At 45.7% G+C, this 12,877-nt stretch overlaps 3 protein-coding genes across 3 annotated transcripts in view; 2 read left to right on the top strand and 1 right to left on the bottom strand.

The window, feature by feature from the left end:
• T265_11749 (hypothetical protein) overlaps positions 1-2,219 on the top strand; it is a gene marked incomplete at both ends in the record, with an annotated part of 6,420 nt that extends 4,201 nt beyond the window's left edge. The window contains 3 exons of the mRNA XM_009178495.1: positions 751-828; positions 1,789-1,915; positions 1,954-2,219. Of these exons, the coding sequence (XP_009176759.1) occupies positions 751-828; positions 1,789-1,915; positions 1,954-2,219 (471 nt within the window). The remainder of the gene's footprint in view (positions 1-750; positions 829-1,788; positions 1,916-1,953) is intronic.
• T265_11750 (hypothetical protein) overlaps positions 1-12,877 on the bottom strand; it is a gene marked incomplete at both ends in the record, with an annotated part of 47,369 nt that overhangs the window by 23,763 nt on the left and 10,729 nt on the right. Inside the window, 6 exons of the mRNA XM_009178493.1 lie at positions 308-500; positions 3,619-3,967; positions 4,328-4,457; positions 4,626-4,683; positions 8,041-8,375; positions 10,920-11,455. Coding sequence (XP_009176757.1) covers positions 308-500; positions 3,619-3,967; positions 4,328-4,457; positions 4,626-4,683; positions 8,041-8,375; positions 10,920-11,455 — 1,601 coding nt within the window. The remainder of the gene's footprint in view (positions 1-307; positions 501-3,618; positions 3,968-4,327; positions 4,458-4,625; positions 4,684-8,040; positions 8,376-10,919; positions 11,456-12,877) is intronic.
• Positions 5,347-8,407, top strand: T265_11748 (hypothetical protein; the record flags this gene model as incomplete). Its single annotated transcript, XM_009178494.1, has 3 exons — positions 5,347-5,450; positions 5,534-5,627; positions 8,189-8,407. The coding sequence occupies 3 exons, from the start codon at positions 5,347-5,349 to the stop codon at positions 8,405-8,407; spliced, it is 417 nt and encodes a 138-aa protein (XP_009176758.1).

Here is a 12,877-nt window from a genome sequence, read left to right as displayed (position 1 = left end):
ATCATCATCATCATCATCATCGACTGACAGACATCAGTGTTCAACACTGATGCTTCACTGCCGTACCATCTGGATTTAGGCAACCCGGTGGTACCTCAGCCCTCGAACATGCAATGTAGGGCCTGCCTTCGTTGTACCATCACCGTCCACATTAGCCATCGTGACCCTTCTATAAGAAAAAGTGTGCTCCAACGGCCTCTAGGTACTGCACACTACACAAAGCCTTAGGTAACGCAATTAGATAGAGAAGGCCAAAAAACCAAGAAAAACTGTTAATCGGATGGCAGAGATATGAAACTAACCGTACCGTCAGTGCCTTTGAAAACAGCTAGTTCGGATTCCAGTTGCTTGTTCATCTGTTGCGCATCAAATAAACGGTGGTCCAACCGTGTGACTTGACTCAATGCTTGTGACAGTTTGTAGTCGAGATCTTCATACTTCGCCTGCCATTCAGCTGCCGAGTCGGATCGAGTCTGGGCCAGGTCCTGCAGTTCACGTAGCTGTAAAAGGACACAGGAGGCTTTTGAAATGGAGATCCTGTCCAAGCGAACGTCGAATGATAGCGAATATGTATAAGTCGTTCATGAATTCAGTCGCACATCGCCCACCAAAATATGGGCACATATAACGAGTACAGAACTATCCATATACATAATGTACAGACGTATGATGTACATTTATTAAAAGCACCGGAATCAATTTTCAAGGATCAAGATTTTAATTCTTCTTATATAAATCGTTCAGCTGTAGCACCCTTGCTTGCCATGTCACTATAAGGAAGCACGAATGCTGGGATACTGCCAGGTTGTCCAAGCCAAGACAGGGGAAGTAAAGAGGTAGAAGACGGGTTCGAATCACTGATCTCTCCGTCAGTAAATAAGCGCCATCTAGTCCCCTTCCTTTAGGGAAACTAATTACAAGGTTGCTGTCGAAGGAAACGAGGGATTCAGCATAGATGCCGAGGAGTTTCGCGGTTAAATCAAATTAATGTAAACAAGTGTATTTCGGGAATTTCAATTACGCTTTATAACAAGCCACTGGTCGACAGTCACGGGGAACACCAAGGTGTTCAATGTGCCTGCAGGTAGTGACAATTAACGACCAGAAGACGGAGAGAGCCATAAGGACCAATCGATAATGCGCATGTTTGCATTCGTTTACTACATTCGGCTTCCACTATTCGTTTGGTTGGCTCAGTTCGCGTATTCATCAATTCAGTGCGTTGACTTACCCATTGTCCACCCTATGCACATTTCTTGTAAGTTAATTGCCTGTGTAACAGGCTGCAGCCTGATAGGAAGATGGGACAGCTGTAATTCCCTGAGTAGTGGCAAATAATGAATGTCACAGGTATTCTGCCACTCGACTTACATCAGTAACTTCTTAATGACCACCAGCAAGTGATAGCACTAGACGTTTTATAACGTGCAAAATCTTGGGAGCATTCCCACACTGGCAACAAGTCTGAATTATATGAAAGTTTGAAACACGACGATGCTGATAACACCCGTTCTTTCTCTTTCACACGTTTTATCCCCCCTCTCCCCAACCATTAATAACTCTCCCTTCGTAGGCCCGTTAACCAGGGCTTAAATCTTCCTTCGTCATTCATCGGTCTTGCAAGCAACATCTACGCGTCTACCGGTGTTGACATCCCCAGACATCACGAAACTAATACTCAAGCCTCAACATCTATCTGGCGCGACACGCGAAGCGTTATGTCATGAGCACCAAGCGAGATTTAAACCGAGTAGAGGTTGTGTCGACTAAATCTTCACAATGCATCAGGTGTTAGAGCAACGCCATATGTACAGACGACCCACACTCTTGATTTACCTTGACTTCAAATGCGTGTTTGACTCCGTTGAGCGGTCAGTGCTGTTAACCGCACCTGCTCAACAGGGTATGCCGATAAGTTTGTGAATATAATCCAAACCCTTCTTGACGTGTTAGTGCATGGCGGGCTCTCCAAAAGCTTCCTTATAAAAAGTGGTATGCGACAAGGATGTCCACTCTCTCCACTCTTGTTCACCTTTGTCGTTGATGAAATAATGGCGCGAATTTTAGTCATCAAAACACCGGTATCCAAGATGTTTCTGGTGACAACATTTTCGATCTGGAGTACGCAGACGACAGCGTTTTCGTCTTTGAAGAGCGAGGTGCAGCACAAGCACCATCATACCATCGTTCGGCATGCACCTATCAACTCCAAAGTGTAAAGTCATGCTTCATAATGTGCAGTCTACGAACATATCCCTCACAAATGTGTGTCTGGTGAAGTCAGTGCGCAAATCTCAAAGGTCAGAATGACGCTCGCTAATTTGCGTCACTTGTGGCGTTAAAAAGGCATATCACTGGTTATAGCAGTCGCGCGTACCAGGGTACAGTAAGAGCTGTTCAGCTATGGCACCCTCTCAGTGCCTAGTTGCTATGCCACCCGAAAAAAGCATGAGGGCTGGGTCATTGCCAGATTGCCCAAGCCTAGGCGTGGGAAGTAGAAAGGGCTAATTGGGTGCTAGCTACGGACCTTTCGGTCAGTAAATTCACGCTCCAACCACTGAGCCATCTCGCCCAATTACGTGCTATATTGTTGTGTGGTTGCGAAACATGGCCTCCGCGGACAAATAATTTGAAGCGTCTTCAGGTCTTTGACTCAGAAGCGGATGGCGTTGGTGAATTTGATTGTGTAGCAGGTACTTCGATCGCGGAAAACACCCAGCATCATCAACTGCAGTAGCTCGGACATGTTCCGAGCCATGTTATGCTGTCGACGATGCAAATGAGCAGCTCAACGAGGATAGATAGTGATGCCACCAATCAACACGATGGTCAATTCGCCAAGTGAGTAAACAGAGCAGCTGCGCTAATCGTGACGGAAAGCCCAAGCCGAATATCAATCAAGCGTATGTGTGATGAAACACGACATAGGCTATTCAATTGACCGAGTTCAATTCATACCAAACGAACTCACTTTACCGCTTCTTATCTAAAAGATCTCATACACCAGTCGAAAGAGGCAGGCTGTTCATCCATCTCGACTACAAGAGTTTGCTGTTTCCCAAAATTAAAATACACAGCACCCGTTGTGGAAAGACATCCGATAGATGGTGTGCAGATTGTATTGAATGACCGGCTACCACTTTGCATTGCATAACGTCGAGAATCACAACGGTTGAAATGTGTGGATACAGGCAACACACGACGGTTTTCACATTGGTACGTTCATGACCTCACCAGTCCATCACTTTGATTTGAGCTGATCTGAAGGAGCCTTTGAAACTTAAGCGAAACAACCCTTATCGGTAAATTTAACGGTTGTTTTCCTTACGGATACGTTCAGAACTCCTCTGTCAGAGCTGAACCAAGATATCTGATCCGAAGGAAACTTACACCCAAGTTTGCGCACAGTTTGGTATGCAGTACATGGATCGAACAAGAGTTAGGTGGCAAAATGCAAGTTTTTTGTAAGCACAACTACTAAGGTGAGTTGGTCAAACACCGAAGAGCCCCATCTTAATGGCTAGTTCAACACAGAACACAAATAGAAAGGGAATTAAAACACGCGACCATCTACCTAATGCAAATATAAAACAAGGCGGGAAATTTCTCACTGCACACCTTAAGGCTACTTTGCCTATGTTTGGCGTGGAGGTCTGTACAGAGCGACTGTAATCGTTGGTTTTCTCTATTCAACTGAGAAATTTCTTCGCGAAAACTCCCAAGGTGATCTGTAGTTGAGGTGGAGTTGGTGGTAGAGCCATGAGGATGGGGAGCAACGGACGTGTGGAGACCAGTTGCAGGATTATCGCCGACAGAACATTGTATCGGTTCATCAGGTTGCGAAGATGAGTGGATAGGTACCTCGGACCGTGACTGGTCAGTCGATATCGCGGTACCGGAGGAATTGGACAGGGAATCCTTTACGAACCGGTTCATTTCTCGCAGACGACCTTGACGTGCTACGAGCCTAGAACGAACGAAAGATTAAATATGGATGCGAACTTGAGGTAAACTACAAAAAACGCGATACAAAGTGCCGAAGTCAGACGTGGGGGAGGAACACGAGCTAAGCTCAAAGAAAAAAGGCCCTGCACGACAAACTATCCGGTATTATGTGGTGCGAAACATCTACAGGACAACTAAAATATAATTTCGCTGAAAAGTGTTAAATGGTAATCAAACCCAGAAAACAGCCGATTTACATTGCGTCCTATGTGAACACGACTGAAGTTCAACAAAACGATGTATTCACTTCCCAAGTCAATGTGTCAACGTGGGACCCCATGCCTAAACGAACACCAGGTTAGTCAGAAGTTAGACAACTTACCGTTCGTATGCGGACAACAAACGAGCAATGATGCGTTTGGAAAAATGAACGCGCTCTTGTAACTTCTCCGATACTTCTTCTTCGTCCCATGATCCCAGTTGTTTGAGAAACGATTCCGTGGATGTTGAAACTAGAGTGAGCGAGATATACGGTAGCTTGTTGGTCTTGTTCTGAAAAGATTCTAGTGTCAAACTTTTGGTTTGCTGAACAGATTGATGCGAAATAAGCATACAAAAAACAACATACTGTCTGAAAACCAAGCAACCAACACATAAAAGCAAAACAATGAGATACTCACTCTCCTCTTCAATATCAGAATCAAAGCGTTGAAGAAGTATCAGACCATCTTCATCCAACTGACAAAAAAGGCGAAAAAGCACGGGACTCGTCAACAATTAGTTTGAGTCAGTGGGGCCACATAAACCATAAACAAATCATAAAACTGTACCATTCCGCGAGGACTGAAATATATCCAAGTAGTGATACTATTACGTGATCTGTGTTGTAGTGGGGTGCTTCATCAAATACAATACCGACAAAACATTGACGTATACAATTATGTACTGGTAAAATCCTCAGAGTGCTGTTTTGGGAATAAAACTCAGTTACATGAAATTCACTTAATTCGATGAAATCGAATTACTAACAAAGTCCCGGGGGCAAATATGGTGTGGTCTTTTGTATTTCATCCACACACTGAAGGTTGAATTCCATAACACTTCCTGCTACCTTGATCTGGAGCAGCGGAACATGGCGCGTTTGTTCACTGCCTTGAGCTGGGACTGCAAAGGTAAGGTTATGTCAAAGCTGTTCGTTTTTCAACGGGAATCCGTCATACCCACGTTCATGGCACCTTAGGTTGACAACAATGACAGAATAGAGAAACAGCCATACCCATACAGGTTAGGTAGTGCACGGACGGAGTGTTGCACATCCGTCCTTTCTGATGTGGGTTGACATCCTGCCGTAAGTGCTACAGACATCGTTCAGCTGTGACACCCTTCCGGTGCCTAGCTGCCATGCCACCCGAAGGAAGAACGAGGGCTGGGATACTGCCAGGTTGCCCAAGCCTAGACAGGGTAAGTCGAGTGGCAGAGGTCGGGTTCGAACCACGGACTTTCCGGTCAGTAAATTCGCCCTCTAACCACTTAAGCCATCTAACCACCTGCAGATAAGCACACGTCGCTCTTCCTTTTATACACACAGGGGGTGGAGGAGTTGCACAATCATTGGCAGTCGTGTGAAATGGGAGTTGCGATTACATATCACGACCCCGAGTGCCTTGTTCATGAAACCCAAAGTAGGTGTGACCACAGGTTGACCCTCAGAAGTATGCGGCATTTGAATGGCGAAGTACCCATCATAGCAAGTAACTGTCCACATTAGGGCGGTTTGAAGACGATTCAGATATCCCCACCCTAACATATCATCGTGAAATACAGGCCCTGGACCTGTCTGCGGGGTATCCAAAGTGCGTCGTCACTGCCAAATCGTAATAAGGCAATTCTCGGGATAGTGAGCCATAAAGTCCTCTATTGAGCACAAGGAGGATTACTTCCCATCCACCTTTCCGCCGCTACACGTTGTCAATGGCACTTGATTGTTCTGACCACTGACTACTCCATTAGAAATACAACAGTGCTCTCAGAAAAAGCCAGCCTTACATGATGAAGACTAGTTCTGAATGAAATACACTCGTCTTCCATTGTCCTGGATGTCTCAAGGTATCCCATGAGCGAATATACATCCTTGAGCTGAAGGAAATCTATCAGAGAAGCAATTTACCTGGCATGGGATTTGATAGACGCTTCCAGTGCAGGTGGTTTCGGCTATCAGCGAATTGTTGCCTGAACTTATCTCGAGTGTCAGTTTTGTTTTGTAATTGTTGACTTTGGTATTCATCATTAACTCCTTTCAGTGTAATTCGTGATATGCCTCGTTAACGAAGAAACAAATAAAAATATCCGCGAATAGTTGGAGGAATGAAATGTGACCCGTGGAGTAGTGGGAAATATGATACCGTTGATAATTTGAAATTCATGGCCATTCACAAAGCAAACAAGTAAACACGAGTAACTAGATATATCCCCACGGATCCATCAGGTGGAACTTCATCTTCGGACGGGGGGTTGCAACTTCTAGGTAAATGTGTTACCGACTACCTTCTTCACGGGTCACGAATTTGGGCAAACTGAGGTGATTCGCCAGGAGAATGTACCGCCAGGAGATAGATGAGTTACACTGCAGGTACAGGTGCTATATCCAAAAGACATCAGTCATCCAGATTTCATCAGGTTTAGTATCGAAGGCCACAAACGACCTGAGTGAGCGAAACAAGTGGAGATTGTTGGCACTTGCTTAAAGAAGCCGTAATTTAGTGGCCTATTTGCTCTACCCGGTGTCGTGACCTTGCTGGAGAGCTCTGAGCAGTATGGTCCATCGGGCCTGAGTGAGACCAGCGAATACGGTCCTGCGAAGGCTTAGTGGCTCAGGTAAGTTCCCGGGGACCAACTGAGTGATTGCGCACGGGGAAGTTCCAGCTTTCTAGATGGTCTGCCTGAATGATGACCATTACTACTAAATTTAATAGCTTCGCCACAAGTTTGCGTTGGGAAGACGCTGAGGCGACTGGCTGTGCTAACTTAGTCAACTCAAGTTTCACCGTTTTTTTTTACGGAAACGTATACAGTATGGCATATAGTAACGTGTGATGTTATTCCAAACGTGTTCCGATGGACAGCACCAGCATTGGACAGAACCTACGTCAAATAACGGTAAGCTGAAACTGGATTTTAGGCTGCAAGCGATATGAAAAGGAAATCAAATAATCGAGATGAAAGCAATCCTCATTGTCAGTGCTCGCCAATTTGAGAGTACGGTGGCCCGAATGGTATCCCATGTTACGCTAGTCGGCCGAACCGCACGTTGGAATCTAAAGCCAGTGAACTAAAAAAGCACATCGGGGACCATCAAGTTAAACGCAGTTACAGTTGAAATCGGTCGATAGGCGGGCTGGTATGATGAAAATTCGTTGAAGATCTCCCGGCAAGCATTCTCCCCGGAGGATCTCTATATTCTAACGAAACAGAGAATATAGCCGGTGAGCACGCTAATAAGGGAAAAAAGGGTTATCCACAATGTACTGTACAAAAACACTGAGTAAGAAACCAGCGGTTACTGGGCCCCATCCGAGTTGAATGAGACCTCGACGCGTGAAACGTCACAAGAAAACTTACAAAACAAACGACAAACATCTTCCCATTGACAAAATGCTTAGGATATGTGCGTAGTGACACAAGCTGTGGGAAAATTTGTTCTGGCCCTTTAACAACCGACTGCTGTGAATACCAGACAATGATACAGTTTTATCAAAACGGGCCAACACTGTTTGACAGTGATTTCCTTCGTCCGGAAACATGTCCAAATCAACCCGTTTCCTTTTTTGTATTCTCACGTCCATGTGACTCATCTCAAGTAGATGCAAGGATGAGTCGATTCCGAGGGGTATAGGATTCAGTTGGGTTTTCCAGCTCACAAGTCGTGCGTCGAAGTGCAGGAGTTCTAGCTGCTACAGCTTCGTCCACCGGGGACAAGGGGAACAAGTGACTTAAAGACTGTCGATCGGGCATTAATCACCTGTTAGTCTAGTGTGGATGGTGTAAAATTTCGAATAGATAGTGAATTTGCCGACCGCATGAAGCACACAAACGTACTTGATTCCAATATCGATTTATGACACAAAGAAGGGCATCGTCCTTCGCTTGTCGGTTTTCCAGTTGTTCAATACGCTCACGAAGCTCGGAAATGATGGCTCGTCGTTCGATAAGCACTTCCCAGAGCTTTTTGTTTTGTAATTGTAAGGCACGCTTGTCCAGCTCCTCTAGAGATCGCACTCGTGTAAATGTGATAGGCTCGGAAGAGGCGGACAAAAGTCTTTTGGCAAACGGCGCAGATGAGCTAGCATCTGATGGAGCACGTGGTCTATGCTCATGGCTACTGCTGTTTTCTCCAAGGGCTTCTGCATGTGACCGTTTAGACATTCGATGCGCTAAAATGCAAACCACAAGACGGCTGGTATGAAGTGGGTTGAAGATTTTACACAAATGGATCTAGCCACATGCGGATAGATGTTGAAACTCCGAGTGGTAACCACTATCCACTGTTCATGGAACAAAAATCTTTCGGCTTTAGCACCCTTTCGGTGCCTAACTCCCATGCCACCAAAAGGAAGCACGAAGGCTGGGATACTGCCAGGTTGGCCAAGTTTAGGCAGAACAAACCACTGACAAAATTCGTCCATACAATTAGCTTATGTACACTGCGGAGATTCATAGCTGAACTGGTTAAGGAGTCACTACCGATCTCTATTTGAGCTATAACGCACGCCAACACCTACCGAATCACACCCAAGCTCAAGATCAACAAAATTCCCCAGAGGATTCATCAGCAGATTCGGTGAGTACCCGATTATTTATCCACGCGCACGGCGTGATCTAGGGAACCAAACTTCAAACCACCAAGACACATTGAATTACCCAACGATCAGTCTTACTTGGTATAAATACTTATACGTAGTATAAATACTGACCTGTACATTGGATAAGAAACCAGCCAATCTCAATCGAGCTGTGTTTAAAAAGGCATCCATATGACGATGAGCGTGAAAAACAACCAAACGACATGAGAAGACTGTATTTAGAACCAATGCCCAAGGATCTCAGAGGAGACATTCACAAACTACACATCAGAAAAAGACGAATGATGCTAGGACACTAACATAGGTTTCGGAAGGCATTCCTAAAACAAAGAAAAACAAGGTACAGCACCAAATCACTCCAAGGAGGAGGACCGGGGTGTTAAGTGAGGGAGATGGACAGGATTCAAGAGGCGAAAGCAACCTGTGAAATCACACAAACAGCAAATGGGGGTGCATAACCGTCGTTGGAGAATCCTAACCATTGAAGGAAGCGCCATTGCTGTACTCACACTTTTACATTGCGAAAACAAACCATCACTCAGACCAATGTGGAGGCAGTGGTAGGCGTCATCATAGGCGACCGAAATTGTGAAGCGGGCGCCTTATGTTGCTGCAGTAGAGATAATGATGGCGGTAAACGCGGACAAGCATGAAACGGAAGCGCCAGGTAATTCACGTGACCCGTAATAACAAAAAAAAGGAGAAAGGCAAACTGACACGGCATTGTGTGGGGAACAGGAAGGCCGTGAAATAGGATACGATCTGGAAAGGCCATTGAGGACATAAGAAAAAGACTATCGATGTGCGGGTGCAAAAGTTAACCCATCCACAGATGACAAACATGATTAGGTAGATCACGATGAACAAAATGAATGGTAGTTGTTGGTCTACCGAGAGCACGCACGGTTGTCGAGAGTGGCAACAGAAAGAACATTGGAACGACCAAGCGCTAGGTGAGCGGCATCAACGGCGACAGCGGAGGAGCAGAGCGGCAAGCCACTGAATACCATCGAGAAAGTAAAGTGGCGAGCAGTCCGTATAAGTTAGCTTTGACAGAAGCGTGTTTCATGGCTGAACTGTAACTGAGAAAAACGCTTCACGAGGATATGACAAGGTCCGTTGCGTTCCAGATTTCAGTTGGATAGTCTCTAGCCAACAACATGTCGGTCCGTTCGGAAAAATGAGGGCAAAATATACGTACATGCATAAAAAAAAGATGGTAAGCGTACCGATAATAATGATGATAAGTAAAGTATATGGGAGCGCGGGACAGAATCAATGGGGTTCCAGGAGAGAGAGAGAGAGAGAGATAAGTAGCAGGGCAATTCAAAACCGGTTGTAGGGAAAGGACGGAAAGGGACAGAGGTTGGATGCATACAAAGTGTGGACAGAGGCAGGCTATCAAACGAAAAACAACCTATTTTTGTTAGTCTTACAGGGACCGGAAGTACACACGAGCGGTCCGTTGGAGGTGGGGGTCAATTATGTAGCTGGAGGTAGGACAATTAACAAAATAATTGGCGTACAAAACTGGTTGATGTGGTACTGAAACTCTCGCGCGAGCGCCCTACAGGAATTGGATGTATGGTACAGCCACCCAGGAGAAACGAACAAAAGAGTTCGTTTGTACAGCGGAAATCGTGAAAGACATTATCACAAGGAGGCAAGCAATTGTTCGTGGCCAAAAAGTAGGCAGGTAGGTACGGAGTAGCTGGGTGGGTAGAAAACGAGGAGCTGAAGAAGTAAACCGAACTGAACAAGCTCAAGCACGGCAGTATAAAGCAACAAGATCGATTGGATAGAAAGTGAATCTGGAGATGAAAAACCGCGCCGTGGAAGTACTGTAACATTGCATGGTTGTGGCCCAGGGTAGTCACCACACCTGTGACCCGAAGGAAAGTGCAATGCATCGACCAGAATGCAGTTCTCTGTCTATTGAAAAAGGAGAATAATCACACACATATGGAAAGATCACCAACAGGTTTCAGGTACCATTAATGATTCAGTGTCGATTATCACGCGATTGGGGGACAGAAGTAAGAGAGTTTGGGATACTTGGCTTCTTCAGAGAGGTAAGACCTCGTAAATGTTGTCCAAAAGAGAGTGCCGGGTTACCTGCAGGTAAATTTAGAGGATTAGTGAAAGGAACGGCAGGTTGCGCGGGCGCGTTGGCCAGGCGCGATGAAGTGGCTAATGCAGCAGCAGCTAATGCAGATGCATGCCCAGCGGCCGTACGAATAGGAGGCATCGGTTGAGTGGGACACTGAACAGGTAATACCGCACCATTCAGTTGGGGAGTGGGACGAATCGGTGCAGCACTAACGTAGGGACGATTAGATACACACGATCCGTTGAACGCAACAGATGCCAACACATTCATGTTTGAAGTACGGTCAGTTTGAGAAAGTGCACTTGTATATGGCTCATCAACGACCGGTACGTTCGTTCCACTGACATCCATGTCTTCAAAATCTTCGGCAAAAACGAATGGTTGCTGAGGCACGTGAGAGGGATGTACAGGACCGGTCGCAGAAACATTGGGTAGTTGATCGGGATGAGGGGTTCCAGCGTGCGGAATTCCGTGGCTGCTCCCACCTGGTATAAGGCCACCAGTGGAAGCCATGATCGTATGGCCAACGAATCCAGGAGACCTACAAAAATTGACAGAAAAAATGTTCGTGTCACATTTTTCAGCTAAAGCAACCAAGGAAACATGTATGAAAGGTTTGAGTTGATGCGATTATCGGGGTCCCTTTTTCCTGTAGAATAACGAGAAATGAAGTCAACAAGGTGACTACCTGATAGAACGTGGATGATAAGGCGTCAGCAGGAGAGATGTACACACTGCATTTCCTGCAGGAATTTTGGATGATAACTGAAAAAGGTGACAGGTCGTAGTCTACATTTTATGGAGCAACTGTTGTAACAACAAGCTAACCAAGTATTGAATAACTCAGGGGGTATGCAGCACATTTAAATGCATATGATCCCTGAAGGAATCGAACGCGCGAAGTCGAGCGCGAATTTGCTAACCAGAAGGTACGTGGTCCGAACCTGACCTCCCCTGTCTAGGCTTGGGCAACCTGACAGTATCCCAGCACTCGCGTTTCTTTCGGGTGGCGTGGAAGCTGAGAACCGAAAGTATGTTACAGCTGAACATTTCTTTGGAGTCGAACAATTGACAAAACCGTGTTTACGCTAACATCAAGACATCGTCGCTCTTAAAAAGAAGTCTGCAAAATGTCAAGTACAAGAGGGAAAAGTAAGCAGGAANTCGGGCTGGATTGGAAGCGTAGCGTCGGATTATCACAGGGTTGTACGCCAACATTGAGGGTCGTTATCTCTTTTCATCTGTTGTATTTAAATCCGCCTTCGATTGTATATGCTCATGGCCTAAAGGGCTATGATATGGTACTGCAACATTATTCCAAAATAACTAAAACACTGGTTGTCAGGCGATATGACACTTATATGGTTGGATACGTCAACTACGAAGCGAGCATAAGTACTCCGTTGAAGGAGAGTGATTCAGGCTGGCACGAGATAGCTGGGTGGTTGAGGCACGAAACCTCTGATTAGAAAGTCTGTGATTCGAGCCCAACCCTAGCTTTTTATTGCTCAACTCTAGACTTGAGAAACCTGGCAGTATTTCCGCCCTCGAGCTCCCTTTGAGTTGCGCAGAAGCTAGGCACCGAAAGGGTGACGTGGCTGGACATCTTCGTTATACACAAGAGCACGCACACCTATGCCCGGTTCGAGTGTATTACGTTGCAGCATTATACCGAATATTCAGCTATACAATGCCGCATACAGTGCGCCATCACTCTCCATGACCTGACAAAAAACGTATGATCTTCGAAGTAGTGGATGGTTGGAGTGTGTGTGAAATCGGTTGACTACGAGATCACCTCAACTTAGCCACTGGGAATTTGCACGACTTAGCACGGAGAAGATACAACTTTGACAAACGCACTTTGACCAACAAGTAGGTTCGGTCACGTACGCACGTCGAATAAGTACACACAAAATGCAAGCCCTGTTTGTGGACTGAGTAATCATAAGTAAAAGAAGCA

The sequence above is a fragment of the Opisthorchis viverrini genome (assembly GCF_000715545.1).
Source record: "Opisthorchis viverrini unplaced genomic scaffold opera_v5_569, whole genome shotgun sequence".
Lineage (NCBI taxonomy): Eukaryota > Metazoa > Platyhelminthes > Trematoda > Opisthorchiida > Opisthorchiidae > Opisthorchis > Opisthorchis viverrini.
The sequence above is the reverse complement of the archived record's forward strand: the minus strand, read 5'-3'. Positions and strand labels throughout refer to the sequence as shown.